The 14,870-nt window shown below is 53.6% G+C and overlaps 1 protein-coding gene across 1 annotated transcript in view; it reads left to right on the top strand.

The window, feature by feature from the left end:
• Positions 1-14,870, top strand: part of NUDCD3 (NudC domain containing 3) — a 59,242-nt gene that overhangs the window by 36,091 nt on the left and 8,281 nt on the right. The window contains exons 3-4 of the mRNA XM_021703704.2: positions 184-316; positions 12,579-12,722. Of these exons, the coding sequence (XP_021559379.1) occupies positions 184-316; positions 12,579-12,722 (277 nt within the window). The remainder of the gene's footprint in view (positions 1-183; positions 317-12,578; positions 12,723-14,870) is intronic.

The following is a 14,870-nucleotide window of genomic DNA, read 5'->3' as shown; positions in this document are numbered from 1 at the left end:
GCATGTGGTCGGGGGCTGTGGTGTGCGGTGGGGCCCGGGCGTGCGTTGGGGGGCCGGGCGTGCGGTGGGGGGCTGGGCGTGCGGTGGGGGCTAGGTGTGCGTTGGGGGGACCACGGCGTGCGGTGGGGCCGCGGCGCTCCTGCGTCTGGGCCCGGGTGCATCTCACCTGTTGCTCTTCCCCAGGAGGCAGGAGCAGTTCCAGAGAAACCCCGACAGCTACAATGGTGCCGTGCGTGAGAACTACACCTGGTCGCAGGACTACACCGACCTGGAGCTCAAGGTGCCGGTGCCCAAGCACGTGGTGAAGGGCAGGCAGGTAACCGCGGGGCGCCTCCAGCCTCTCTGCTCGGCTTCTGACTTCGGGTGCAGGAATCGGGCGCGGCGGTGCCGAGCCGGGCCGGCCTGCCTTCCAGACGTGCCCCGCCCAGGCTTGCCCTGCTGTGCGAGCACACCCGGTGGCTGGTGGTTCGTTCCGCTGTGGTCCTGTGGGTCGTTGCTCGGCGTCTCCGTGGCAAGCGCCACAAAGGAGGCAGGGTGGTCGATACGCGTGTGTCACAGATGGAGAAGGTGGTGTCCCGAGCAGGGACCCCTGGGCTCTGCAGGGGCATGTGGACGCCCGGTCCTGTGCTCTGCGGGGCTCCCCCACGGACAGCGGCCACGTCAGGTGGGAGCAGTGGTACTCACAGCTCCACTGGGCCTCTCCACCTCCGTGAGCGTGAGTAGAAATTTAATCTTTTAGTGGGAGAGAGATGTTTACTTTTTCTAAGTAGGTGGGCTTCACTTTAAAGGAAAAAGCCCCATGTGCTTTGTGAAACGGGACTTTTTATCGTAATCCCTTCAACGTAAAGAATTCTGATACTTGCGGAGAAAGCACGTCCTCCTCGCATCAGCCATCACGAGAGCCTGCAGCCTGCAAAGCGAGCCGCACCTTCCATGTCCATAGGCGGGAAAGTGAGGCCCAGGGGTTGCTCAGTCTCCCGAGCTGACGCAGGGAGCGCACCGCGTCCCCCACTCTTGCCGTGCCTGCACTGAGGGCACTCAGAGTGTGTCTGGTTGGCGATGGGGGGATGAGGCTGTGGTCGGTGCGGGGGTGTCAGCCCCCAAAGCTCAGGCTGCTTTCCCACTAGTCAGAGACCAGCGCTGCTGGCTTCTTCCCAAGAGCAGGTCCCACAGCGCGTACAACCGAGCTCGTCCGTGAGTTCACGCACATTTTCTGGAAACGGCCGCCACGTGAAGTACCGGCTCCTGCTGGTCTGGACACGTGTGAGCCAGAGCCAGACCGGGCGGTGAGTGAGCCCCTCCGGGCCCCCCGTCTCGAGGTGCCCGCCCCAGACTGCCTGCGCTCTACCTGGAACAGGCCCGCCCCGTGCGTCGATGAGGGCGGCCCGTTCTGCCGCACGGGCTCCGTGGCTCCGTGTCTGGTGTGCGGCTGGCTGTCATGGCACCATGCACTTGTTTCCCGCTGTACCCCTCTTCCCACCCTGTCTGAGGAGATCTCACCGGGGTCCGTGACCCCTGGTCAGGTGAACTTTGGGATCCAAGGCACCACCTGGTGACTGGGGGTCATCCCCGTGGGATCTGGCTCCGGTGACCATGTCCCCTCTGGTGCAGGCCGACCTTCCTGGGGGAGTACTTTGCCCGGCATCTTCTGGGGTTTTATGGGCAGGTGTTGATCTAGGGCTTATTTTTTGGTGGCATTGCTTTGTGCGTAGGTGAAGGAGTTACGAAAAGTGTTGGCTGCGGACTTTGCTGGTCTGCTGTCTGACCTGTGAACTTCTGGAGCTTTCTCCAAAGGACTTGTGTCAGACGCAGCCCAAAACTAGTGATTCTCTCTTTGACTCTGGAGACCCGGGTGACCTGGCCTCTCCCGCTGTCCTTTCCGCCCGGGAGGCGGACATGCTGGTGATGTCAGTGTGTCTCCTGACTCTGCCGTGAGCCCTGTATAGCGGGGGTCCTGCTGCCCTTCATCACATTGCCGAAGGGACAGGCCATCGTGCCTGGGGGTCAGATCCACGCTTCCCTCCAGTGTGGGTGTCCTGACCTCTGGGGTAACACGCCCTTGCTTCACCCAGTGTAGCCCTGGGTTTTGCTTGTTCTCACACGACACATTTCCTGGGCACATGATGGTCCCCAGGGCTCGGCCAGGATTGCCGCTCTGGGGCTGACGTCCGCGGGGCTCGGGCAGTGACCGTTGGCACCGGTGGGGCTGCTCGGGAGCGGCAGGTGGCGTGCGCTGCGTCAGCGGGTGCTCTGTTTGCTCGGGCCCTGCCCGGCGCCTTCCTTCCCGCCCCCTGAGGCACCCGTGGCCGTGCTGGACAGGACTTGTCCGGGGTCTCCGGGGCCAGCGCTCCCGGCCCGCAGAGGTGTGTGTGCCACGCTGGAGGAACCGTGTTCCGCGTGACACCTGCTGACCGCATCTCTGCCAGGCCGGCCTCATCGCTGACGCGAGGGAAGCTGCCGCCGCCGCCGCCTCCTCCTCCTCCTCCTCCAGTGGTGTCTTCTGTCCAGGTTACTGTGTTGCTTGGTCTTTTTAGCTGAGGCACAGCTGACGTGCCAGTTTCAGGTGCACAGCCTGGCGATCTGATCCCCGTGTCTGCGGGAATCTGGTTAACACCTGTCACCGCACGTAGGAACGGAGTTTTCTCTTGGGGCGTGAGCTCTCGGGATTTAGTCTCTTAGCAACTTCCACGTTCCCCCTTATTCCCACACTGCAGCCTTCTCCTAAAATTTTGTGGTCTCTCATTTTTTTAGCGATCTGAGCATTTTAGCCATGACTCGCTTAAAATTCCGGAATAGGTTTATTTTGTGTGTCTTGGCTTTTGCTGGTCTCAGGGTTTTTTCCTCAGGGTTGCCATGTTCTTTGTGGACTGGCCGCCTTCCAGCTCTTCTCTGAGTTGCCTGTCCCAGCCGCCTGTCAGCAGTGTTGATTTTTGGGATTTGTCTGTGGCACCTGTCAGATGTCATCGTGAGGGTAGCTGCGGTCACGGCAGCGTGGTGACAAAGTCACAGATGGGGGGTGCGCGGTGGCGGGGGGCGGGGCTGTGTGCTGACGCAGGACCCCTGCGCCCCCGCTTCTCCAGCAGCAGAGCATCGCCTCTGGGGCCGATTTTCCTAGAAGCGGACTTGCCCCTTGGGGGTCGAGGAGGACAGAAAAGAGCATGTGCGCAATGCTTCACCTTTCTGCTGTTTTTCATTCTGACGGAGAATCTGAGGAGAAACGCACGGTGAAGCTCTGGCCTCGTGCGTGAGGGAAGCGTGGTCGGCTCTTTGCTCCGTCCACTCCGCTGGGGAAGGCAGCCAGGTGCCCCTTCCTGCCCTCGGGGCGGGCGCCAAGCGGCGCGCTCACCACAGAGGTGTTGGCGCCATCCCCGGTGTCGGCTGGGGCTGGTTAGGAACCTGGCATTTTAATGCTGGGACTTGGAACTCGGAGGTTCGGAGTCTAGACCCGCTGTTCTGCTCATGCTGAGGCCGCAGACCGTCTGGTAGAACGGTGGCGGAGCGGAGACCAGGCCCCGGCCACGCTGGCTGGTTGCCTTTCGGGGGGACAGCGTCACGATGTTGCTGCAAAGTCACGGCAAGTACGTTGGACGGCAAGCAGGTTTCTCTCCTCCTGGGTGTGCTGCTTCCTGCTGGAGCTGGGGGTGGTCTGTGCTAACCTGCTGGCGGGTGGGCTCACGCCGCTTGTGTCTTCACCCCAGGAACCTTCCAGAACGGCACCACGGCTTCTGAGCATGTCTTGTACAGCAGTGCTTTGCCCCTGAGCTCGAAGCAGCTGATGGAGTTGGTCTGAAAGCTCTGTACCACGGGGTTCCCTTCTCAGACGGTGTTTAGAGCAAGTGTCGGCCGGAGCTTTAGAGAGGCGACTTCAGTAACAGGAGGGTCACAGGCTCCACGTCTGCTTCGTAGTGTTTGAACGCTCAGGACGTTTGTCTTTGGGAGTGTAAACACCGATGGCAGGGAGTGTCTCTCCTGCGTCTGTCCTCCGGCCCTCTCCCGGCCCCCGCCCCGCCCCCAGCATCGCATACGAGCTGCTGGGACGTTCTGGCAGACAGACGCCAGATCTGTGATCAAGTACGAGCATGTGCTGTCACCCCCCCCAGCACGATGACACATTTGCGCACCTGTTCCCAGTGTGGGCCACACCGGGGCGGCTCTGGTCTCTGGCGCTGGCTGCCGTGCCCCCCGTGCCCCAAGCGTGCCTGCTCAGGCTGCCAGAAACCCGAACATGCAGGTGCCCTGAACCCCACGGCCCCTCACACCCAGGGCTCCGTCGCATGAGTCCCCTGGTAATTGGCACTGAGGTTGTTTGCAGTCTTCTGCTGGAAATAGACAATAAAGCAGTAATGCCCTTTAATAAATTTTATCTTGGGGGGCTCCTGCGTGGCTCAGTCAGTTAAGTGTCTGACTCTTGGTTTCAGCTCAGGTCGTGATCTCAGAGTCGTGGGATCGAGCCCTGGGTCGGGCTCTGCACTCAGCGGGGAGTCTGCTTGAGATTCTTTCTCCCTCTCTCTCTGTCCCCCCCCCAACTCACACACACGCGATTTCTTGCACTCTCTCTCTAAAACAAATCTTTTTTTTTTTTTTTTTTTAAGATTTTATTTATTGGGGCACCTGGGTGGCTCAGATGGTTGGGCGTCTGCCTTCGGCTTGTGCCATGATCCCAGGGTCCTGGGATCGAGCCCCGCGTTGGGCTCCTTGCCCGGCCCGGAGCCTCCTTTTCCCTCTCCCTCTGCCTCTCCCCCTGCTCATGCTCTCTCTCTCTCTCTGTCTCAAATGAATAAATAAAATCTTAAAAAGATTATGTGAGAGAGAGAGCACAAGCGGGGTGAGGGGCAGAGAGAGAAGCAGGCTCCCCACTGAACAGGGAGCCCGATACAGGACTCGATCCCAGGACCCCAGGATCTTGACCTGAGCCAAAGGCAGACACTTCACCGAATGAGCCACCCAGGTGTCCCATAAATAAATATTTTAAAAATAATAGGTCTGTTCAAGTCCTTTAACTTTTTAAGCATTGGATTGTCTTTTTATTGTTGAATTGTAAGAGTTCTTTTTAAGTGTAAATACTGTACCCTCGTCAGATAATTTGCAGGTATTTTCTCCTCCATGAGTTGTCTTTTTGCTTTATTTTTTTTTTTAAGGATTTTATTTACTTATTAGAGAGAGAGAGAGCAGAGAGCGCGCGCGCATGCACGAGCTGGGGCAGAGGCAGAGGGAGAAGCAGCCTCCCCGCTTGAGCAGGGAGAGCCCAACACAGGGCTCGATCCCAGGACCCTGGGATCATGACCTGAGCCGAAGGCAGGCGCTTCACTGACTGAGCCACATAAGCGCCCCTCTTTTTACTTTCTTAAGGGATGGTGTTTTTTGAAGCACAAGAATCTTTAGTTTTGGTAAGGTCTAGAATTTATTCATTTATTTTTGGTTGTTTGTGCAGATCCAAGAAACCATTGCCTAATCCAAGGACGTGGATAGTTACATTTTTGTTTTCTTCTAAGAGTTTTATAGTTTTAGCTCTTACATATAGGTTTTTGATCCATTTTGAGTTAACTTTTGGATAAGGTATGAGGGAGTTGTCTAACTTCAATCTTTTGCACGTGGATATCCATTTGTCATAGATGCATTTATTGAAAAGACTGTTCTTTCCCTCACTGAATTGCCTTGCCACCCTTGTTTAAAATCAACTGACTGTAGATTCATGGGTTTATTACTGAATTTTAAATTCTATTCCAGTACCACACTGTTTTGATTATTGTCTCTATCTTTGTAGTAAAGTTTGAAATTTTTTGTTCTTTTTTTCCTCCATGACTGCTTTCTTTTATGTTAAATAGAAATTTTCTAGTGTAGTATTTTATTTTTTATTTTTGTTATTTAAGTTTTTTTTTTTTTTTTTTAGAGAGAGCGAGCGAGCATGCCGGGGAGGGGCAACGGGAGAGAATCTGAAGCAGAATCCCTGTGAGTGTGGAGCCCAAGTGGGGCTCGATCCCATGACCCTGTGATCATGATGTGAGCCGACATCCAGAGTCGGGCACTTAACCGGTTGAGCCACCCAGGCACCCTGGGTAGTATTTCTTTCTTTTTTTTTTAAACTATATTTTTTGGGATATTGTCTTAGTGTTTTTTCTGGGATTACAATCTATTTCAGATCAATACAACTTAATTTTAATGTGTATCCGGAATTGGCTTTTATTTGATAACTTCTGTTCTCTGCTCCTTTGTGGTGCAGTTGTTTTAAATTAAATAGAGAGTTAACAAAAGGTACACTTACACTGTCTTTTCCATTTATCTTTACCAGCACTCCTTGTTTCTTCACGTGGATTCAAGTAACTATCTAGTGTCCTTTCATTTCAGCCTGAAGAACTGTCTCTAGTTTCTTGCAGGGCTTGTGTAAGAAAAGATAGGCCTGTTAGGGATGAATTCTCTCAGGGTTTTGTTGTTGTTGTTTGTTTGTTTGTTTTTTAAATCTGTGAATGTCTTAATTTTTCCTTCATCTTTGAAGGATAGTGTTGCCTGATATAGAATTCTTTGTTGACATGCCTTCCCTTCACCCTTTGAATATTCCGAACCACTGCTTTCTAGCCTGCATGGTTTCTTTCTTTTTTTTTTTTTTAAAGATTTTTATTTATTTATTTGACAGAGAGAGAGATAGCGAGAGCAGGAACACAAGCAGGGGGAGTGGGAGAGGGAGAAGCAGGCTCCCCGCCGAGCAGGGAGCCCGATGCAGGGCTCGATCCCAGGACCCTGGGATCATGACCTGAGCCGAAGGCAGACGCTTAACGACTGAGCCACCCAGGCGCCCTGTCTCTCTTTTTTTTAAGATTTTATTTATTAGAGAGAGCATGAGTGGGGAGCGGTGGGTCGGGTGGGACACAGAGGCAGAGGGAGAAGCAGGCTCCCCACTGAGCAGGGAGCCCTATGTGGAGTCTCATCCCAGGACCCTGAGATCATATGACCTGAGCCAAAGACAGACACTTAACTAACTGAGCCACCCAGGCAACCTAGCCTGCATGGTTTCTGATGACAAATCGGCTGTTATTCCTGTTGAGGAGCCCTCCTGTGTGAGAAGTTGCTTTTCATGCTACTTTCAAGATTCTCTGTTGGCTTTTTTGATGCATCTACGTTTTGATCTCTTTGAATTTATCCTACTTGGCGTTCATTAAGCTTCATGAATGTGTGTTTTCAGTCATTTTTTCCATATATTCTTTCTACCCTCTTTTTCTTTCTTCTCCATCTGTGGCTCCATTGTGCACGTTGTGGTGTGCTTAGTGGTGTCCCTCAGGTCTCTGAGGCTCTATTCATTCTTTCTTTTTTTTTTTTTTAAGATTTTATTTATTTATTTGACAGAGAAAGAGACAGCACAAGTAGGCAGAGTGGCAGGCAGAGGGAGAGGGAGAAGCAGGCTCCCTGCTGAGCAGGGAGCCGGATTTGGGGCTCGATCCCAGGACCCCAGGATCACGACCTGAGCCAAAGGCAGCCGCTTAACCGACTGAGCCACCCAGGCGCCCCTATTCATTCTTTCTGTTCCTCAGATGAAGTAATCTCATTTGTCCTATCTTTATTATTTATTTATTTATTTTATTTTATTTTTAAAGATTTTATTTATTTATCTGACAGAAAGTGACGCAGCAAGAGAGGAAACACAAGCAAGGGGAGTGGGAGAGGGAGGAGCAGGCTTCCCGCCGAGCAGGGAGCCCGATGCGGGGCTCGATCCCAGGACCCCGGGACCATGACCTGAGCTGAAGGCAGACGTTTAATGACTGAGCCTCCCAGACGCCCCATCATTTGTCCTATCTTTAGATTTTCTGATTCTTTCTTCTAGCTGCTGTGATTTGCTTTTGAGACCCTCTAGTAGATTTTCTGCTTCAGTTTTTTTCCCCAGTTACTTTTAAATTTCAGAATTTGTATTTGTTTTTTTTTTTTAAAGTAATGTTTATCTGTTTATTGATATTCTTCATGAGATAGTATTCTCATGCTTTGTTTTAGTTATTTACACAGGGCTTTCTTTAGTTTTATGAGTATATTTACAATAGTTGACTTACAGACTTTTACTAAGCCCATGTCTAGACTTCCTTGGGGACAGGTTTTATTGTTTGCTTTTGTTCCATGTATATGGACTATCTTTTCTTGTTTTAGTGAGTCCTGTAATTTTTTGTTGAAAATTAGACATTTTAAATAACAACATGGCAGTTCTGGACCTCAGATTCTCCCTTTTTCTCATGGTTTGTTGCTGTTGGTACTTGATGTAGTTGTTCTTGTTTGTTGGATGACTTTTCTGAGCTAATTTTCTAAAGTCTGTATTCTTTATTGTGTGTGGCCAGTGAAGTCTCTACTTGGTGAACTTAGTAATCAGCAAATGATTGGACAGACTTTCTTAAACACCTAGGACCAGTGAATTTCTCTCCCAGGGAACTCCATGTATGTATTAGGGCCTGCCTTTAACGCTTAGCCTAGCAGTTGAAAGTTCTGCCTTGGCCTCCACTTGATCATGCAGAGGCTCAAAGTCGGCCAGTGGTGAGGTTAGGGCCTCACCGAAGGGTTTTTTCTAAGTCTGCACATAGCCTGCACATTCATGTGTCCAAAGTTTTCAAAATCTCCACGGACATTATATTCCGCAGCTTTTCCTTTTGTTTGCCTCAGCTGTTATCCCCTGTTTCAGTCAGCTGTGAAGTTAAAATACTCGCCTCTGATTGTTTTCAACAAACACTCCCTGGGGAAAAGGCTCTTCTGAGTCCATTTAAAAACAGCCTAACAATTGGGGTCTTCTGGGGAACCATCCCACAGGTCAAGTGATCCGAGTTCTTGGGAATGAAGTTTTGGAGGAGCTCCAGCTCCTCTGTGCTCCCTCTGATGGCTGCCAGGCTATACTGGGGATGTGGGTTACCAAGGGGCTAGAGAGTGAGAACGGGCCTAGGGTCAGCTAAAATGTCATAAAGCTTGTTCTTCTTGAATCAGTGCTCTCTGGGTTCCTGCAAACCTTTGATTAGTTTCCAAAGTTCAGAAAACGTACATATTGACAATTTTTGCCAATATTCTTGTTGCTTTTTTGAAAGAGAGCTTTTTTGGAGGTGTTACTCTATAATTTACACTTTTGGATCAGGAATTTCTTGTGTAGCTTTTTGTTTTCCTGGTGTTTCTTTTTAACTTGTAAAAAATAGTATCTTTTCATCATAATGTCCAAATCAGCCAGACGCACTAGAACAACGTATTGTCCAGAAATCGCTTTTCCTAAAGCCCTCTCACCTCTGAGTCCAACCCAGACCAATTATGTTTCAGTTCTGCTGTATAGTTTCCATCCTGGAGCTTCCTTTCACTGTACTTCTAGATTAAATTCAGTGTTTCGGATCCCTTTTGGATCTTCCTCCCCACCCCCCCAGTTTTATTAAGGTATAATTGACATATGACACTCTGTTAGCTTCTGTGGTATAACGTAAGGCTCTGATATCTGTATTGCACAATGGTCACCAAGGTAGGATTAGTTACACTTGTCACCATACGTAGTTAAGGTTTTGTGTCTGTGTGTGTGATGAGTGTTGGAGTTCTGCTCCCTTAGCAGCTTCTTCATGCCCGGTGCCATGTTGTGAGCTGTGGTCACCGTGCTGTGCAGGAGGTCCAGGCCCCACTGACCTTCCTATTGGACGTTTGTGCCTTTGACCCCGTTCCCCCAGGATCTTCCTCTGGTTTGGTTTTTTTCCTCATTTTGCTGGGCTTTAGCCTCAAGGAACTTTCTCAAGGTATGTTGTAAATAAGAGATTCTTGAATGTCTTAAAATGTAGTTATTTTATTTTATTTTTTATTTTTTTATTTTTTTAAGATTTTATTTATTTGCAAGAGAGACAATGAGAGACAGAGAGCATGAGAGGGGGGAGGGTCAGAGGGAGAAGCAGACCCCCCGCCGAGCAGGGAGCGCGATGTGGGACTCGATCCCGGGACTCCAGGATCATGACCTGAGCCGAAGGCAGTCGCTTAACCAACTGAGCCACCCAGGCGCCCAAAATGTAGTTATTTTAAACTTTCCCTTATTTCATGGTTCAGGTGTGTATGGAAATCTAACTTTAAAAAAAGTTCTCCCCTTAGAAAATTGAAGACATTGCTTCCCTGTCATCTTATGTCCAGTGTTAACTGTTTCTAGAGATCTCTTCCATTCAGGTTCTTTGTGAGTAAACTTTTATCCCTGGTCTTTGGAATTTTTAGGGCCTTATTTTGAGTTCTCGGTGTTACGAGTCCACGAGTTTGTGTGCGTTGTGTTTTACTCCTTCTGCACAGCCCTCGGTGGGGTTTTGTCCGAAGGCATGTTTTCCTCGACCCCGGAGCATTGTCTTGTTGCTGCAGTGGTTCCCAGCACACCACCCCCACCGCCTGGATAGGTCTTTGTCTCTACCTTGATGTTTTTTGATTTTGTTTTCCAGTCTTTCTGTTGCAGATTCTATTTTAGCTTCTGTGTGTTTAATTCTAAGTGGTGTATGTGTGTGATTGTTCTATTTTCATATTTCATTTTAGTTCCATAGTCACACCTCTCACGCCTCTCTGAAGATATATACTGGAAATACTTTAGAATTTCCTTTTTTCCTATTTGCTCTGTAGTCTTTGTTTTTTCATGCTGTTGCTTTAAGGATGCCTTTCTTAATTCCCTAGTAGTTTTTTTAATTAAAAAAACGTATTTTCCCCATTCTTCTGAGTAGGGGATGGATGGTGTTGATGGTGTTCTCCATTACGTGGCTGAGGTCTGGTCAGAGCCGAGGGGCCGACCGGCCAGTCTTCCGTACAGGACATGGGGCCAACCGCCCACACCGCCCCTCAGACTGCTGCTCCGTGTCTCTGGAGCACTGCCCCGTCGGTCTGTACCACAATGGGGTCCCGTCCCCTCCGGTGGGGCTTCCTCAGCTGTCCCAGGGCTGACTGAGGGGCTCTGCTCCCGTCCTCCCTGCCTGCTGACTGCCAGCCGGAAGCCCCATGCACAGACGAGACGACTCACTCGTCCCTCCTCCGTGCTGTCTGTCCCCACACTCTTCTCCTTTGTCTCCACGTTTCCTCCTCCTCCTCCTTCCTCCCTTGCATTGTCTGGGGTTTTTCTCTTTGTGCTTTGTTCCTTTCGTTTCTGTGGGTCACAGAGGCTGGGACACGATCACCCTTCCCAGACTGACATCTCAGACTGGAAGCATCTCCTGTCTGGGTCCCCTTCGGTGCTTTGGCTCATCCCCTGTTGTGCAGGCCTCGCAGTGTGAGAAGCTTGCCCAAATTTGGAAATTATCGTGTTACGTAAAGTTGGCTGGGAGGATTTTATTAAAGTGAGCTTGCTCCTGGGGCGCCTCCACCACACATCCAAATTCATGGTCAGGGACATCGTCTGGGAGTGTGCCAGGCTGCTGCTGATGTGGCCGTTGGATGCCGAGTAAATCCGGGTCGTGCCCGTGTCTTTGCAGAGCTGGCTGAGTGAACAGGACACCTCCAGAGGTTGGGTGTGGGCACGTGTGGGCCGTGGGTCACTCTGCTCTGTAGCAGCGCTTTTGTCCCCTTTTCCCCGCTTCCCCCACTCCCGGCCACGGTTCAGGAATTCTTCCTCTCTTGCCCGAGAGCCGCCTGATGCTGGGAACTGTGCAACAGCACCCCTTCCACTGTCCATCTTTTACTCGAGGGTTTTTACAGTACAATTAGGTTACAGGAGCCAAGCTCGAATATTCTGTGACTGAGAATTTCTGTTCGATGCTTTATGAGTGTTTAATGAGCACTTACCAAGCCATGTGGGAGGGTCGTCTCCAAACAAAAGCGGATGGAACCCCACCCTTAGGCCTGAGTTCTCCCCTCCAGTGTCTTTTCATTTAATGCACGCATTATGCAGATGCTGTCATAAAAAGATTTTGCAGTTTAGACACACGTTTTAGAGTTCAAAAAGAATTGAAATGGAATAAAAACAGGAGTTCTGTGTGCTTCCCTTTTCCGGTTACTGATCTGATGAACCTCCAGGGGTTCACGAGCTTTGGACGCTTCAGGCCAGGGTCCCAGCAGGTCCCAGTGTGGTTGTGCAGGCAGCTGCAGGGGAGAGGGGAGAGACTGTCCAGGACAAGTGTCCCCAAGGAGAGAATGGTGGGCTGAGAGGCTGGGTTTCTCGAGAACAGGGGAGCCGGCCTCACTGTCCCCGGGGAAGGCACAGTGGCTTGCAGACGGAGGCAGAGTGGGCGTGCGGGGGCTCGGCCCTCCTGGGCGTCCTCCAGAGCTGTGCTGCTGACGAGGCCCGACAGCGAGATGGGGGTGGGAGCACAACCCCACCTGCACCAGCCATGCTTGCCTTCCACCATGGCTACCGGTCTCCCCGATGGAGAAGGGATTTCTGTGGAAAACCAGTAGTTTTCCCTGCGTCATCATTACGCACGTTGAAACGGGACTTCCAGTACGTTTACTTGGAGACGGCGGTGCGTGGGCTGCCTCCAGTGTCACTGGGTCGGTAGGATTCTCTCCGTCCAGAGTGCCTGTGGACCCCCAGGATGGCCTTGCATCTTGCTCTCCCGTGGTCTGCGGCCAGGTCCTGCTTGGGAGCGTGCTAGGCACCACCTTCCAGCACAGAGTGACTCCCTTCTGCTCGGTTCCAGGTCTCGGTGGCCCTGAGCAGCAGCTCCATCCGGGTGGCTGTGCTGGAGGAGGATGGGGAGCACGTCCTCATGGAAGGGAAGTTCACCCACAAGGTCAACACTGAGAGCTCTCTCTGGAGCCTGGAGCCTGGCAAGTGCGTCCTGGTGAGTGTGGGCGTTGGTGCTCGGGCTCCGGGAGGGGGTGGGGGTCACACCTGCTGTGGGGCTTATCCTCGGGCCGTGGGGGCATGGATTCCTGCTGTCTGGGGCACAACTCAGGGGGCACCTCTGCTGGCCTCGGCCCCCTGGGGTCCCGCCATTTGGTTCCCTGAAGCAGAGCATGAACTCACGGTCCTCCGCCCCTGTGCCCACATGGTGACCACAGGTGCAGGCCGCACGCGGTGACCACAGAGGAGCTCCTGTGGGGTCATCCCCAGAGCATGGCTGTGCTTGCCAGTGACCTGGTTACAGCTGAGGCAGAACCAAATAAGTGACAAATTGGAAGGCAGGTTGAATTTCACGGATGTCCTCCTGGAGGATGCAGAGTTAACAGATTCAAACAGACCGGCTTGTTTGACAAAGGGGATCTCAGCTGGCTGTGCCCCTTGGGGCTGCAGAAGCCAAGCCAGGTGCTCTGGCACTCCCGTTCCTGGCATCCTCGGTGGCTCCTTCCCCCTCCTCGGGGCCTCGCACCCGGTCTGGCAGGGGGTGCCCAACCAGGGTCTGGTGAGAGGGTGCAGTCAACAGGAACAGACCAGGTCTGTGGACAGAACCTCATGATTTTACACAGGCCCATTCTTCACGTGTGCCCGGAAGGAAGGAAGGAAAAATGTTCCCGTTTCATGTTCGCGGGATGGGCACCAGTGGGCCAGCTGTGTGCGCTGACCGGAGGCCTTGGCGCGAGAGGGGTCTGTCGTGCGGGGCTGCTGGGGCGCACTCACGGGGCCCTCTGTGTGATGAGGACACCAGGTCGTGGGGCACAGGCCAAGCCCACCCAGCTCTTGTTCTCAACCTTGCTGGGCACCTCCCTGCCCTTCTGAGGTTCCTGCTCCTCTCCGTGGCATTGTGACAGTTGTCATCCTGGGGCTCAGCCCCTCTGCCCATCACGCCGTGCCTGCCTGTCCCCCAGGCCCCGGCCCCATTGCAGAATGCCTTCCCAGTCATGGCCTCACTGGTGCTTCTCGGAGCTGTGGGAGGTAAAGTCAGGGTCTCCTCACCACCTCCACCCCAGCCTCCCAGCGGCGCATCCTGTGCCAATGGGGCTGTGAGACCCGAGACCCAGGGTGCCCGCTGCCTGCGGACAGCGTGGGGGGGCCCCGAGCAGCGCCCCAGCGGGAGTCCCACCCGGGACGCACGCGTTCTGCTTGATGCCCCCGCCAGGACGTGTGCGCCCGCGTCCCTGCGCGGACGGGCCGGCCGAGGGCTCGCTGCTGCCCTGGCGTCTGTCAGGGTTATCGCCCGCGTACTTTCCGTGTCCGCTGTGGAAATGCGCCTCTGGTGATCCCTGAGCTCGTCTCGTGGGGGCTTCGGTTGGTAGCCGTGACTGACTTCCTCACGGCCACGTTGCCTCTCTGTGTGTTCGTGTGCGAGTGCTCGAACACGGCTGTGGCTTGCGGCAGCCCGTTAAACCTTGTCATCGGCTGCCATTTCTGAGCACGCTCGGGGCCCGTTTAACCCTCCGGAAGCTCGTCCACGGGACATGACTCGCCCGAGGCGGAGCCCCACGTGCCTCTCCGCCTCCCGGCTGCGGGGCGCCCTGGAGGGGGTGGGGGGGAGCGTGTGCGCAGCCCGTGGGAGGCCTTCCTCCCGTCCGCCCATGCCGTGCCCGCTGCCATTGACTTTCCTACTTTGCCTTTGCCACGCGCCGGCCGCTCGGCGAGTTCAGCTGTGCGGAGCCGGCCACGGGCGGAGGTGCACTTGGCGCTGCCCGTGAACATGGTTTCTGGGAGTTTTCCCCGCTGACCCCCTGCCAGCCGGGTCCGTGTGGGAGCCCTCGGGTCCGCGGGTGCTGGATGAGTGCTGCCTGCGGTGCTCGGGGTGGCTTGACCGTCAGCAGCTGGGGCTGCGTGGGGAAGGCCCTCGCACGTTCTCCGCCGAGCTTGCCCGTTGGCACCGCCGGTGTGCCCTGCCCATGGGGTGTGGGGCTCCCCCCGCCTCCCCTCCCGACCACGGGCCGTGCTCTGGACGTCGCGGTTCCTGTGACGTTTGGCGTCATGTATCTGAGATGATACCGCGGCCGAGCGAGCGCGTTGCCGTGATGCATGAAGACCCTTATCCCTTCGCTGCTGGGGGCGTGCACCACGTCCCTCGGGC

The sequence above is a fragment of the Neomonachus schauinslandi genome, chromosome 12 (genome assembly GCF_002201575.2).
Source record: "Neomonachus schauinslandi chromosome 12, ASM220157v2, whole genome shotgun sequence".
Classification (NCBI taxonomy): domain Eukaryota; kingdom Metazoa; phylum Chordata; class Mammalia; order Carnivora; family Phocidae; genus Neomonachus; species Neomonachus schauinslandi.
This window is presented reverse-complemented; position numbering and strand designations above follow the sequence as displayed.